Genomic DNA, 16,597 nt, shown 5'->3' with positions numbered 1-16,597 from the left:
ATGTACATGCTATTTCTCCTGACTTGAAGAATTAACGAGGAGCTAGTCTCAACATTTGGGTGCTGGTATTTTTCTCTGAAATGTGCACGTTTTTCAGGTAATATCGAAGGATTTAAACTATGTGTAGGTCCAAATCAGTGGATAATGACCAATTAATTGGAATTTCTCTTACTGCACACTCCTAAACATATTGATACACCCTTATTGAGTTCCTCTTCACTCTCTGACTTTATTCCTAGGCTGATATGTTTCAGCCTCTTCTCAGAGAAACTCAAAAGGTTTGAGCTGAAATCTCACGCTTTGGAGGCCATGTATGATATGTGTCACATTGCCCTATGGACTGAGAAAACACAATCTTTCTTCAGACCTGTAGAATATTTTTGATCCACATTTTTGTCCTCCATCTAGATGCAAGAGCTTGGGGTGCCGGGAGAGGCAAAGGACAATACATAGCAGCACAAACAGTGGTGCCATCTTGAAAGACATTACTAGCACCTCCTGTGAGCTTTAGATGCCATAAACCGATAAATAACGCTAATACCAATGGCTAAGGGTCCCAATTAATAGTTGGATATTCATTAAAAATTGGCTGATTACGGGTGGAAGTAGGTAAATCAAGAGGAGCATGCATTGGAAGAATTGATTCCATTTTAATGTTGGAAATAATTTTACTGGTGGATTCCCCACAGGATATAGCACTTTCTCCCAAAATCTGAGGATTTTTATTTACCACCAAACTCTTAATCAACCCCGCAGACATAGTTGAGCCCAAACACATTACAGTATATCCTAAATTGACAGAATTATTTTCTGCGGACAATGAATCTTATTCCTGTGGGCAATTAATTTTAAGTCTAGAAAATATATTAAATGTCTTTATAAGAAATGTGATAGAGTTTTGCATTGCAGTGAAAGTGATATTTAATGCAATAAACCTGTGTTTAAACCTTTCATATACAGCCGTGGTATGATTGCACAAGGGATGCCCCACAAAAGGTCCTAGATACAGATGATTGCTAAATGCTTGTTAGGGCCCGGTCACAATAGAAGGGGCGTGCATTTTAGCCCACAACAAATTACATATTTTTGCTTTGGGAAAGGATGCGAGAAATAGAAAAGTTCACAGATATTCCGTATTTATGATGGATGCATAAACTAAGCTAATAGCATACTTTATTTGAAAAGGGTTAGATGATTGGGCTACGGTCTTTGGTATAAAAATAGCACCCTTCCTGAGGCCTTTGCTTCATTTTTTAACAATCAAAATGAGTTGCTGGCCCCTCATTTACATAAAAGTGTGTGTGCACTGGTATTTCCTCGAATGAGTAAATATTTGTTATTTCATTGCTGATCTTTGACAGGGCAGTAGGAGGCAACTCTCTGACACTGTGTTACTCTCCCTAAGGATGGGGTACAGTAGGAGAAACACTTTCTTGCTCTATCCCTAGATACCTCACTTGCCAGGACAAAATCACACTACTCTCTGTGTTGTACCATGAGTTATCTGCCACCCTCACACACTCTCCCTGGGTACAACTGATGAAATTCCATTTTACAAACCTATTTGCCTGGGGCGCAATATGTCTGGGATCGCGCCTGACACATCTTGCATAATGTGCTTCACAAAATGCTGTTCCATCAATTTCTATGCCCACGAAGAAGTAATATGCATGCTATTGTTTGTCATGACACGAAAAAGCATTTTTTAGAAAATCTAAGCAATATTAATCAGGATTTCTTGGCAAACTGTTTGAGGGGTACAGCTTTGCATTATAATCTATTATATTTATGAATATAAATTCCCTACCCACTTTGTTCCATGAGGTCCATTGATTATCTTCTGTCCAACTGGTTTTCCATTGGTATTGGGTAAAGGTTGACCATTCGTACTCAGTTTTGTTGTCAGATTCGGTCTCCCATTATTACCTGCAAGAATTAATGGCACGTCAGGTCCCTCGCTTCTGTTTTCTCCTCCCTGTCTATATGTCGGCCTGTCTGTCTCATTCCAAGTGGAAGAAAGTTAAGAGTTTTGGTGAACACCGATAGTGACAGCTGTGAAGCGGCAATTTATTGACAGTCTTCCCCTTTGCCAGTCAGGAGATGTGGCTGTGCATTATTTTCTGTGTGTTCAGCATTATAAGCTAATGGCAATAATTTATGTTTATTCACTATTTGATATTCCAGTATGATACACTACCACGCATTGTACAAAACATCAATGTTTACACCGCAGCGGAAATAACAATATTCTCTTTTATATTAAAGTGGAGCAAAGTGTTGATAGCCTTAATAAATTAAAAAGGTTCAAGGCTAACTAACGGAGAAATTCAGACCTGAATTTCGTGAAAATAGTACAGCCTAACATTTCCAAACACACTGTTAACACAAAAGGTCTTCATGGTCTCTAGGTTTACAATAGCATTTTCAGCAGTGTTGCCCCCCCCCCCTGCCTGCTCCAATCTTTTTTTCATTACTCTATTGGTTTGTCTCCAACTCTTGCTGCCGTCCAGTTGTCCCATAAATTCTCTACTACTCATGCAGTAACTATTATTGATAATCCTATTTCTGAGTATCAATGCCTTCCCAATCTCCTATTGTGCCCTCAAAATTTGGAAGTGGTCTTCTGTTTAAATATAAATACTGTGTTGAAAATACTGGGAAGACCAATTGAGTGACTGCCGCGTATCACAGGAGGACCTTGGAGACAATCATCGTAAGCGTATGCTGATGGACATAGGTACTGTGGCAGCCAAAAAAGATATTGCCAGACATTGGAAGTCTGCAAAAGACCCCTCCCCATTCACTTGCTAAGAGCAATGGAAAGATGTGCTAAATGAGAGAAACCTATCTATCGGGCCAGAGGCTGTCTCCTTAAGGACTGAATGATTTGGCGGAAGTATTATGGCATTCATTATGTGTGAAGATCGAACCAATTTGATGTAGTCTCAGATGTATTCTCTAGAGGTTATGCTAAATTAAATGTACTTGAAATCCCAACTAGCCTTTTTATTTTACTTTATCATTTATGTTTCTAATACAATAAAATATGGTTTAAAAAATACCTTCATCATTGAACCTGTGGCTTTTAACGATGCTTCATTTTGGAAAACTATCTGAAGACTGTCTCGGTTTTTAGCTTTATCATTCTGAGGAAACTTACATCAAGCACCGAAGACAATGCTCCAGACAAGGGCTCAACAGTGTTGTGTAAGGTACTAATACTTCCTTTGCCTACTTTTGCCCTGCTTCCCTGTAGATCCCAATGCATCCTATTCTTGCAGCAGCCTTTTTACACACTCTCCCCTTCCAGTCATTTAATGTGAAATCACCAGGATCACTGCCCTATTTGTAATACCAACTAATTTAGGCAGTAGTGTACACATTTGTATCTAGGTAAAAATGTACTATAAACACTTCAAACAATATAGATGTGAGTTCTGAGAGAAGTGAAGGTGAGCAAAACCACCTATTCAAAAAATGTAAGATATTACCATTGACTTGTCGTAAATGATCTCTTGCAAACTGTCGATTAAGAGGAGAACGTAGCCTGGAACCATGCATGCGAAGACGTGAAGAAGGTGGCATGGACAAAAGGGAGTGGGTTGTAGATGCAGTGTGTGGAACTGTGGTGGTTGTTGATGTTGAAGAGATTGGCTTTGATGGGGCATCACGGGAAGAATGTCTTGACATTGAGCGCCGCATATATGGTGATACTGTCCTGGCTGAACTTTTTGGAAGAATGGTTGTAGAGGCAATTGTTTTCCATGAACTATTTCCTTTCGTTGGCAAATTATGGCTCTGTGAATTAGGAGATGGAGAAGGTACAGCTGATTGTGGAAGTAAGGATTCATTTAAAATGGGCGGAGCGCTTAATTCTTCCTCATCTTCTACTTCAACATAAGCTGTTTCCTTTAAGCGGAGAGATGCCTTAGAATTTGTGTTATCCTTTTCAAAATTAAGAGTCTTCTTATTTTGTTCTAAATGTTCTGAAGGTTCAGACCATCCTGTCCTTAAAGATGAAGAGTGGTGGGGTTTTCTTAGTCTTTGAGTCCCACCCATATTAAGTGAAACCCTAGAACCAGAACGGTAACGTGGATGAGATGAAGATGGCCTTCTAATGGGAGAAGAGGGTACTTTCAGTGATAAGGATAAGTCTGCAGCACCTTGACTAAACCTCCTGTTGGTACTTGGATAATTTGGTTCCGGCTGAAGATGGTTTGCCTGAGGTACATCATGCAGAGGTGAAGAAGTTGATAACTGTTTAGATAAAATGGGCCTGCGTTTACTTCCAGATGTTGCTTTGGAGCCAGTATGTTGAATGGGTAGTACAGGTGAATGGGGTTCTTCCAAAGATGGTAATACTGGCATTCTCTTTGAATTATGATCAGTATTTCTTGTCTGGGAAATTACTGCTGGGTGTTTTAAAACAGATGGAGTTGTACCTGTTTTAGCTAAAGTCGTTGTTGTAGGTGAAGGTATAAATGAGGTATCTTTTGTCAAGTCAGAACTGCTCATTTTATTGAGGTGATTCTCTTTTGAATTCAGTTTCTCTGAATCAATGCTGCCTGGTGCAAAATGACTTTCAGTGGTAGTTTGTGCCGGAACATGATTAGGAAATTTTGTCCCAGAAGACTGCAGTTTAGATTTAGACAAATCAGGGTTGTATTTTACCTTTTTAGGTGGGGGAGTCAATGGAAAGTGCTTTTCTGTTTTAGTGAGTGCACCTTTTGACTTTCTGGCACCATGATCCAGTCGACCAATGACCTTCTTAGGACTGGAACTCGGTAAAGGAGGATTCTTGTGAGCAATTGTTGGAAATGATGTTGTTGAAAGTGATCGGGCTGGTGCTGTTTTGAGATTTAGGTTGGGATCACTTGTAGCTCTAAATTTGCCACGCTGATCCCCCGTTTTTAGGATGTCATAATTCAGAGCATCTGATAGAGGTGCCTTTGAGGGTGGCAAAATGGATTGTTTATGCTTCTCCGAGGAAGATGTGAGAGCATCGCCTTTGGGTGTGAGCACTGTTTTACGGCCAGGGTTTTGTCCTATTAGGGTACTCCTTCTTCTGTAATAATCTAGCAGCTCAGATGCAGACTTCCCAGCAAACGATGGCACCAAGTGCTGTTTGGCAGTCAAGGCATTTACAACTGCATTTTTTTCTTGATTATTATTTTCCTTCTTTGATGTTGTAAGTGCCGTTGGTCTAATGTCAGAGTGAAGTTTCGATGACACTGTAGCAAGTAGAATGTTTGGCTTTGGAGTGCTGCCTACCTTGTTCTGAACATTGTTCTGGGTTGACAAATGAGAACGCCCAGACAAAGGCACCCTTGAAGAAGATGAAGAATGATTGGTAGAAGTCAGGGGATCAGAATTTTCATTACGCGTGTCCAATTTCGCAATGCGGTCTTCCTTTTTAACAAAAACAGAGGATGTTTCAGAATGTGGTGGCTTAGGCGTATAAATCTTTGGAACATAAATGCGGTTAGGATTTTGTTTTAATTTTCCTGATTGACTTGAAGCCCCAGAGGATAAAGTTACAGGAAAAACTCCTCTTGGGTTTGCAGTGCTCAGTGTTTCTTCTCTACCATTGCGTTCATCTGTATCATCAATGTTATCATTGGCCCTAGCTTGAGATGAAGATGCTGCAGATTTGATGGAAGTTGAGGAGCTGTGATCCTTTCTATCCTGACTTGGGTGGAGGTGTTTGGAAACAGGGGTTTTAAATGGTGTCTTTCTGTGTACAGGATTATATTTCCTTCTAGGGGCACTTAAAGGAGATCGAATAGTGGGAGAGTAGTCTGATTTATCCATTGTGTCTTTGGTGCCATACTCTTCATGATTTTTGACTATCTGTGATTCAAAGGACTTTCTACTTTTAGAACTGTGAATTGATTCACCAAATACCTGATTTGATGCCAAAGGAATGAGCGGAGTCTTTGAAGGTGCTTTTGTCGGCAGACGGTGTATTGAGGGTTGTGGTTTTGAACTTAACTTTTCTTCCTTATTATTATCTACAGCACCATTCTCATTATCTTTAGTTTGCTCATTATTTATTGGGATAGAGGAGGGATTGTGTTCATGGTCAAGTATCTGGTCTTTTGTTTCCTTGTTAGTTTCCTTAGGGAGTGAAGATGATTCTGAAGAGAGGGGATGAGATGAGGATGCAGATGAGGAAGAGTCATGCTTGTCATTACTTGCATGGTGAGGAGAGGATGCAGGTCGTAGTCTGCTTGTAGTCCTACCAAAGGGAAATGGTCTCTTATTTAAAACAGGGAGAACAGTTCTTCTTTGTGGAGGAGCAGATGATCTGGGTACCAAAGTTGAGGTTTCTGTAGAAACATTGTTTTCTTCTGTGACCTCTTGCGCCTCGAAATTCGATTCTATCTGAGCAGCCTTCTTTAAAGGCAGCTTAGGCTTATTACGGGAGCCATCTTGTGTAAAGGGATTCTTTAACTTAGACACAGGTTTCTTGACTAGTTTTACATGGCGTCTGGGAGCTACCGATGAGGTATGGACAGAAGATGGAGGCACCGATGTTGATGTTGTGATAGACTTCAAAGTATCTTGAACAATCAAATGTGGCTCATCAACTGCAGGAGCTGTAAAATATGAGAACAGCAATAAATACAATCTGCATTCAAATGTTATTAACGTTCTAGGACTATATGTATTTGGAAGAACAACGACAGTATTTGCTTGCATGCAATATGTAACTATTCAAATACATTGTACATCCCTCACTTCCCTCACTTCACTGAAGTTGCAAACAAGCATCAACGTCATGTCTGTGAAAGTGCTCATGTTTTGTATCGATAAAAAGAAACATTATTTTAATGTTATTTACGCATGTTTATTTCTGCCACGTGTATCGCCCGATCCTTGAATATATATATATTTTTTTTGTACTGCCCCTTCAAAATCTATCTATCTGTCTGTCCGTCCGTCCGTCCGTCCGTCTATCTATCTATCTATCTATCTATCTATCTATCTATCTATCTATCTATCTATCTATCTATCTATCTATCTATCTATCTATCTATCTATCTATCTATCTATCTATCTATCTATCTATCTATTTCTAATATATATAAATAAATATGTATATTAGCATACACACATATACAAGGTTTTTGTGTGCTTTTTATATATATTTTCATTGTAACTTTACTATTCTCCTTGTTTACATAACTGTCTTTCTGATATTTTTATTGTCCCAAAATATTTGAGCCAAACGTTTTCCTTTGCTTCATTTTTCAGCAGAAATAATCATGTCACCCCACTGCTGCACTCCACAGGTTTTTCCATTGCCTATGTTGCAAACTTCTCCGTTGGTAAATGGTCTTAATCTTTGGCAACATATCCAAATTGCTGTTTAAATAAATTCATAAACTGTGAGGCGCATAAGGCATTAAGTAGCCGTAAGTCACATGGATAAATTTAACAACTGAGGGGTAGATTTTGAAACATTTTGCGCAGGATTATTGTCACAAAAGTGAGGCTAACCAGCACATAATGTTTTTATCTATTTGCTTTCCACATGTTTTGTGTTGGAAAGTACCCTGAAAGTAACACAAAGCACTGCTTTGAATTACTTTGCGCCACGGGGGCATTACATGGGTGGTACATGGGCATCCCCATGCTACCACCAATGCGTTTTGATGCCAAACCTTATCTACAAACAATTGTAGACAGGGTTTAGCGCCAAAAGAGAACTCCACTTCAAATGAGGTGCTAACATTAGAATTTTCCAACTTTGCATACATGCTGCACTGTGCAGCACACATACAAAGTGGGAAAAGTGTTGAAACTTGTCTTGGCATAGCATAGGGTACCATTCCTGTACAAAACTATGCTAGACTTAGGCTCACACCATAGCGCACGACTTTTTTTGAAAATCTGCCCCTGAATGTCTGTTTGAGGATTTAGCCAATTCAAGCCTATTAGATGTTAGAGCGAGTAGTATTGTGAATCTTTCTTTTCTAACTAGGCAACTGAGACTGACTTTTGAGGAGAGCAAGATGTCATGGGCATTCCCCTCTACAATATGTTCCCTTTCCCTGATGCATCATTACTGATAGCAACTGATAGTTATGTTTATGGCTACATATAATTGACAAAAATTTTAATTAGTTTTTTTACTTTCCTTCAAATTATTGGCCTTCAAATTTTTATGGAAACTTGATGGCAGCAGACACTATATTAACATAAAGACCTCTTGCGTCACCAGGAAAGCAGACTGATACCTCTAACTACTCACCTGAGGGACACCGACAACATGTGTTGTTACACTCTACCTTCATGCAACGTTTCTCACAAGAAGTGGGTACACAACAAATTCAAATGCAACTCATATATTTCTAAGGAGGTGAGGAATCAAAATTGTTGAACAAAGCAAATGTTCTTCTCGCCTGCATATTCATTGTTAAAGATTTGGTAAACGTGCCTGGCTCTAAAGCAAAAGGATCGTCATTTCTCACGTGAAGTATACTTTTTCAATACTTGAAAGTACTGGGACTAATGCAAAGGCACTGTTCAGTTCCAATAATGAAGAATAACATTAGTATATTTGGTCGCAACTAAAAAACATACTTCACCATTCTGAGAGATGTTGGCGTAGAAATCTAGAGATCAAATACAGTGCAAAGGCTGTAAGGAGGTAACATCATTATTTGACTATAACATACTCCACTGGTATAAGAAGAGGAGATGCAGACTGAGGAGTAACATAACCCGATTTTAGAGGTGCCGACACGGCTGGCGCTCTTCTCATACCATCATGGAAATGATTCATATGGAAAGTACAGTGACTGTGCCTAATTCAAGACGGGAAGGGCCAATATTTAACCCAGTGCAACGGAGAACATCTTGATCGGCAACCATGCAGTAGGTTGGATTTATTTACTCTTATACGAGTTCTCACTCAGCCGTCCCTTCACTTGCACCATTGCCATTTTTGTCGCTCTCTTTGGATTCCCCTTGATTATATCCTGCTCTACAAACTTGCTCCTGGAACCTCATTGCTACCATCTACTCCTCTCCTCTGTACCTGCAATTGGAGTGTGGTGACATCCTACCCTCATCGGACAGTGGTGAGTAACCTCAACTATTTGGCATATGCCTATAGCAAGTCTTACTTTTGATATCTACAGATAATAATATACTTTGTAAAGCCAAAGGTGGTAGATAACTACAGAGTCCTGAATACTCTCTCTTCCTTTATCCTTCCTCCCTGTTTCCCTCAGAGTCTCATAAATAGTATTTGTCCTATTGAGTACCTGTAGACAAGCTCAAGGGCAGGCACAAGGTTGGCATCGGAATACACACCAAAGAGTCCTGACACACAGTTGGAAAAGACAGGCCAGAATTTATGAAATTATACTGTGAAGAGCCATGGCATGTACTATTCATACTAGATTTTTAGTGATCTCAATAATCTGATGCATCTGCTTGGAGTCGCGTCTGGACTTCAAGCCCCAGTTTTAACATACAAGATCGATGGTAGAAATTTGACAATCGCTGACAGTTTGATTTAAAAACAAAACCAAGGAAATTGGAACATCCCTGGAAGACCCTGAAACTCTATTTCTTTACTAAAAGCAATCAAGAATCCTGGGCATTGGGCCATGATCTTTTCCTTCATCATTTCAACATGTGGTAAATAATTGTCACCCCACAGAATCCCTAATCAATCCATTCCTGGCCAAGGTCTTGAAAGTATTGTGCCCAATGCTAGAAGAAGATCATCAGAGGGTGGTGAATGTCTAACAAGCAATATATTGATACCTGCCCCTCTAAAACAGGCAACAGAAACCCCCTTATTAAAAAATAAACCTTCACTCTGTCCGCTGATTCCTGCCAATTCCAAGATAATTTTACGACTTCCCTTTTTCTTAATATTGTGGACAAATTGATACTAAGACAACTGAAAAATTGTTTTGAATGAACAACTGCTTCCATTTACAGCAGGTGGACTACTGCCCAGTTATGACCAACGAGTCAATGATTGAATTGTTCTTGGAGAATTGAGAAAGAAGGTGGATGGAAACAGAATTTTGGGCCTGGTCCTCTTGGACCTCGTGTAAGCCTTTAATACTGTCAACCTTCAGGTGTCCTTGACCTGGTTTCATGTACCTTTTTACCAGTGTGGGTCACTTACGGAGCATTGCCAATGAGCGGCAATCTCTTCCAATTGTGTCCTTGCCTAGTTCTCTGCTTCCTCCTCCCTTCTGTTTAAAATTGAGTTAGCTCACATGCACACCTGGCACACTACCTTTATATAGACGGTTTATATGTACACTGAGGACACCAATGTATGTGGCCCAAAAGTGGGGCAAAATATCAGACATTATTTAGTGTGGTTTATGACTGTATGGGTCTAACCACTTACGCTTAATGAGAATTAAAAAGGAACTTATGTTCACCTTCACAGAGAACCCATTATTGTGTAAAAATGATTGGCATCCTTCCTACAGTCTAACCCTGGATTCCTCCAAGTCATTAATCAATATGATGTCTGGACCTCCACATTTAGGTAGACTCCAAATCATGTTTCTATTCATTGCAGATGTTAAGGTTAAATATAACGATGCAAGAGAAACAGCTTCTATTTTTTTCCTTTTCCCATTAAGTAACTGTATCAAATGATTTTGCTTCTGCTCAACTCAAATAGTGTAATGATGTTTTGGCTCATAAGTTTTGTTCTCGATAACAGTAGAGCAATGTCATTATTATAGGTGACTATCATCAGCGCATAGAGCAAGATGACCAAAATCCTTGTGCTTTGATTGTACTACACGTCACACATATGTATTATTCAACCTTGAACATTCATGGTTTTGTAATATTTATGCAATTGTGATGGCATACATACAACACTGAGTTTCAGAACTGCTGCAATTATCCCCAGTGTTAAAAAAACAACTACTGGGCCTAAGAAAATTCAAATTGAGACAGCGGATTGCATTTCTTGCCCATTTTTCTAGGCTTTGGCGTTTTCTGGGAATCAAATGATCTTTATGGGATAGGTGTTGACTGAGTTATCATGGTATACACCCCTTATCTTCCTCACAGAACCCTGCGCTCCAGTTCTCTATATCTGGCCACCCCCAAGAAAATACGAAGATTGAGATGGGGTGGACGCTCATTCTTGTTTAGTGCCGCGAAAATATGGAACACTCTCCTTCTTATCCTACCAGAGAACAATAATCTTTTGGCCTTCCGGAAGCTCTTAAAAACCCATCTTTTCAAGATGCTTCCTTAACATCACGGCTTTTGCTTTTCTGTCCTTCTATCAATCAGTGCTGGGAGGCCGTAGGGTAGCCATGCGCTATACAAATTGAATTTTCATTTAATTTCAAACCATTAGAACACAACATACAATCAAAAGGAAACAGCGATTATTGAAACATAAGACTACAGCTGATTGAATCTACGATGTTTCTTGCTATAAGGTTTTTTATCGTGTAGCATTTCATGGGGATGAGGCCGTAAGATAAATCTGAGATCCTGTATCCTAGACAATAACAACCATCCTATCAACTTTCAAAGGCAAGGCAACATTTCGTCTGTCTGATACTGAAAGAAATGAAGCCTGTTGTGAGGCTGAATGCGTGATTATAGGATATCATATGCTGAATTTCTTTACATTTCATTTTTCAAACTCTGCTTGGCGTTAAAATAAACACAAAATACATCTTTGCTCTATGAGGTTGGAATTTTGTAAGTCTTTTTCGGACACCACAGACCTATCACAGTTCCAATAAAGTACATTTTTGGAGCATCTCCAATTCAAAGCCTTTTTGCTGTGGGAACTTAGCCCCACAAAATGCATCCGTCGATTACATATTTGTATTCACTCACTTTCTAGCATTTCTATCTTTTGTCAGTTTGAGGAACCTGTACTAAAATAACTTTTGATGCGGTTCGCATAAAACGCAATCTACATTATAAAACCACCTTTAAATACGATATCACAAATCAAAAAGTTTACTGTGGTGTTATGAATCCCTTAGAGCAGCGGATACTCCTCACCACAGACAAGCAGGAGCAGAAAAACTCCAGCTCTGTCAATGTTGCATATTTATATTTTGGGGGATACAGGGCCAGCTCTCCTATGTAGGCACCGGGTCTGTTCACCCTTTATGTTTTCTCAAATATTGCTATTGAATATCCTCAGTAATTGTTAATACTAAAAAAAGAAAGAAAAACTGAGGGTAGAGCTTTAAAAACACTCAATTCAGTCGCACTCCCCTTTTCTACACCTTCTCTGAAGCTGCAACTATGGGCAGCCTGCCAGGCAGACTGCCATCAATCACGATTTGCCTGGATGACAAGCTGACATCCTCGTGGCCTGTGTGTTCATCAAAATCACTGCCTCCGGGGCTGAGCTCCACCCCCCTGATGACGTGTTTGTAAAGTTAGTTCTTGGGTGCCTCACGCTGACGCCACGTAGCACCAGGGGCTACATGACCATTCATTGATTCCAGGGCCGGCTTTAGCATTGGTAGCGCCCTGTGCGACAATCATTTTTGGCGCCCCGACACCCACGACCGCCTCTTCGGATTCTCTCAGTACCACCAGGGAAATGTGCCCCTCATCTCTCTAACCATAGGTTATACTAAATACAGCGCCTACCCTGAGGTCAGCGCCCGCTCCACAGGTCAGCGCCCAGTGCAGCCGGGTCCAGTCGCACTATCCTAAAGCTGGCCCTGAGTGACCCAGCCAAGACTGGGTACAGCAACCAGTCCTGAAGGATTGCTGCTCGACCAGCCGTCGGAGCCCGGGGGGGGGGGAGGGGGGGGGGGTGTGAAGTAAGTAGAAATGACAGCAGGCACTGCAGGTAAAGGTAGGCGTTGATTTATTCAAGAGACAAGGTGGGTAGCATCCAACTCCCGGCTGACCGAACTCGCAACTGCCAGGTTCAAACCCCCCCAGGTTCCAGCCACACGCATAGAACATTCTATCCTTCTAGAAGGCTACCAGGAAAGGACACAAAGGAAGGGTTCAATAATGGACATACGTTTAAGTGTAAACATTACAACACATCTTACCCCTTACAAATAGATAAAGAAAATCACACAAGAAGTATGTGTGATAGGAACATCTAAAACTAACACAAATAGTCATTCAAATAAGTAGGGGGTCTACGAATTCTACCCAGGCGGACTCCAACACCGGGCAGAGACTCTTGAGACGCCACACTAGTAGAAGCTTGTGAAACCTGCTCACAAGAACCACTTTGCAAGGCATCACCACCCCCTTCGTTAGAACGAGAAATTGAAGAAGGAACAGCATTTCCCTGAACTGAAGCAGAAAGCATATACCCCGTGTTGGCCTCAGATTGCACAACAGGATGCATAGGGAAGTTAGGAGAAGAGGACTTTTGATATAAAGCGATCCTCCTAAGATTCCACTTCTGCCCATCCTCCAACACAACATAATCTTGAAAGACCTCCTTAACTCTGTATGGCCCCTTGAATTTTGCAAGGCCCTTAGTAATCCTGCCCGGTTTAACTTTGATTAAATCACCACAAGATATAGAGCTTGTCAAATCTCGCTTACCACACAGGCCAGTACCACCATTATTAACATCAGAAACTCTATTCTTAATCCAAGAGGGAGTCAACTTAGTACCAGGGCGTCTCCCTCGCATTAACTCGAAAGGAGACTTCCCTGTATGCTCATGCGAAGTAGTACGGTAAGCCCAAACCATGTCTTGGACCATCACATCAGTAAACCCCCCAGAAGAAAGAGACATTTGTATAATCCCCTTCACCACTCTATTAGCCCTTTCACAAACACCATTCCCTTGAGGATTATACAACGAAGTACGATGGTGTGTTATGCCACAACCAGATAAAAAGGAACGCATTTTCTGTGAAGTAAGCTGTGTACCATTGTCCGTTATCATGACTGAAGGACAACCTTCTTCCAAAAATAAATCCTTCAAGAACTTAATAGAGCATTCAGTAGTTATGTCCTTGACAAATTTGACTGTTAACCATTTAGAAAACATATCCACTACCACAATGGCAAACCTTTGATTTACTGGCAACTCATCCATGGGACCAATAAAATCCAGGCATATGCTATGCCAAGCTTGCTCAGGAGCAAAAATACTACCCATGGTCTGAGTAGAAACCAGTTTGAGTCTTTTCTCACTGTCTTTGCAAACTGGACAGTTTACAACCCAAGCTGAAACCTGTGCATCCAAACCCGGCCACCAAAAATCTGCTCTGACTCTACGTTGGGTGAAGGTCTGTCCCAAATGACCCTCGTGGGCTAATTTAATTAATTTGGGTCTTAAGATACATGGTGGAATGAACTTGTCACCTCTCATAAGGATATATTCACCACACACTGAAAGTTCATCCAAGACCTTAATGAAGGGACGAACAGAGGGTTGGACACAACTCTCACGTCTTGCTCCTAATTTGACCAATTCCATGACATTCAACAAAACACTATCACCTGACATGGCAGAACACCACTCCTCTTTACCAAACGTACCATCGCTCAATGCCTCAATATCACGGACAAACGCAATGGCACCATCATCTAGAAGATCAGCAGAATCATCACTGGAATCTTCACCCGGGATAGCTAATCTAGACAAACAATCCGCCTGTATATTTCGCCATCCTTGGATATAATTAACATCATATTGGTATTCCTGTAGTCTGGATGCGAGTCTAGCTAACCTAGGAGAACCTTTCCCCGCTCCCCCGGGTGACAATACCTTAATCAATGGTTTATGGTCAGTCCAGAGTTGAAACCTGGTACCCCAGAGATACGTCCTAAAATATTGTATGCCCCAAGCAGCAGCCAAAGCTTCTTTCTCAATTACAGAGTAATTCTTCTCAGAAGTAGAGAGGGTGCGTGATGCAAAAGCAATAGTTTTATAACCCTCACCCGACTTCTGGAGAAGAACAGCCCCTAAACCAGTTGCACTCGCATCTACCATGAGCGCTGAGTGACATTTGATGTTGAATGATGCTAAAATCTTTGACTCACACAATTCTTTTTTTATGGCGTTGAAACACTCAGTATGAGACAGATCCCAAACAAATTTCACTCCCTTCTTTAACAACAATCTTAAAGTTAAAGTTTTGTCAGAAAAATTCTTGACAAATTTCGAATAGAATTCGATAAGACCCATAAAAGATCTAAGTTGATCCTTATCCACAGGACAAGGAGCTAAACGTATGGCTTGCAAAAGATCCCTTTTTGGCTTAATGCCCAGCACAGAAATTTCATAACCTAAATATTCAATTTGTTGTACTAGGAATGAGCATTTGTCCTTACGAAGGGTTAAACCAGCATCTCCAATCCTCCTCAAAACCTCCTTAAGAACACAATTATGATCATTAACAGTTTGCCCAAATATTAAGATGTCATCTTGAAAAAATACAACATTGTTGATACCCTTGAATAATTCTGTCACCATACGCTGAAAAACACTGGCCGCAGAGGTTAGGCCAAAAGGAAGCCTAGTAAACTGGAATGTCCCCTCTGTGGTAATGAATGCGGTAAGGCTCTTAGAGTCATCATGTAAACGGATCTGATGGTATGCACTTTTGAGATCTAATTTTGTGAAATATTTAGCACCACTTAATGTACTAACTAATTCTCCAATGTTGGGCAGAGGAAAGGTGTCTGCTATGACACTCTTATTAAGAGACCTGAGGTCCACACAGAACCTAATTTTCCCATCAGACTTGCGTGAAATCACCACCGGAGAAACCCACGTGGATGCTTCGACCGGCTCAATAACCCCACTCTGAAGCATCTCATTGATAAGAGATTTAACTTCATCCCTCACAGTGAGTGGAACTCTCCTAAGTTTGTGTTGGATGGGAACAGACGTATCTTTGAGTAATATTTTGTGGACATAACCCTTTAACTCACCCAATTCATCGTTAAAAACATTGCTACTGTCCCTCAAAATATTGTCTAAAGAAAGCTCCTCGACAACCATTACCTGAGGAACTGCCCTGGGGTTCACAATTATATGTAGATCATACTGGTGTATCCACCCAAGGATAGGAGGCCCATCAACAGCAACATAGACTTTGCCTCTAATAGACTTGCCTGAAAAGGAAATATCAGCATCAAAATACCCTAACAAGTCTATTGTTTCACCTTGATAACCTGTGGGGCTTATGTCGCAAGTCAAAAGGGAAAGATCCGACCACTCTTTCCTGAATGTAGGTTCAGGAATTATCGTATACCTTGAACCAGTATCCACCATTAATGACACCACATGGCCATTAATATCAAAATCAGCTCTTGGACGTTTTTCCCTCATCTCATTGATAAGATTAATATGTTCATCCGAATCATTTACTATCAAAATTTTATCTTTCTCTCTCCTAATTTCGATAATGTTGTCGTCCACGACTGCTACTCTAGGTTTACCTCTGTATCTACACATTTTTGAAAAATGTCCCATCTTGCCACACTTTAAACATTCCTTGTTATTGGCAAAACAAAATTTAGCGTCAGAAGAATGTGTGTTACTACCACATCTTGAACAAAATCTCGTGGGATTTTTTACAAAGGTATTTTTCTTGACAAAGGATTTCCCTTTAGACTTGAG

General features: G+C 40.5%; 1 protein-coding gene across 1 annotated transcript in view; it reads right to left on the bottom strand.

The window, feature by feature from the left end:
- FNDC1 (fibronectin type III domain containing 1) overlaps window positions 1-16,597 on the bottom strand; it is a 1,187,183-nt gene that overhangs the window by 623,663 nt on the left and 546,923 nt on the right. Inside the window, exons 8-9 of the mRNA XM_085611596.1 lie at window positions 3,492-6,599; window positions 1,808-1,926 (exon numbers count right to left, since the gene is read on the bottom strand). Coding sequence (XP_085467722.1) covers window positions 1,808-1,926; window positions 3,492-6,599 — 3,227 coding nt within the window. The remainder of the gene's footprint in view (window positions 1-1,807; window positions 1,927-3,491; window positions 6,600-16,597) is intronic.

Source organism: Triturus cristatus, chromosome 6, assembly GCF_964204655.1.
Source record: "Triturus cristatus chromosome 6, aTriCri1.1, whole genome shotgun sequence".
Lineage (NCBI taxonomy): Eukaryota > Metazoa > Chordata > Amphibia > Caudata > Salamandridae > Triturus > Triturus cristatus.
This window is presented reverse-complemented; position numbering and strand designations above follow the sequence as displayed.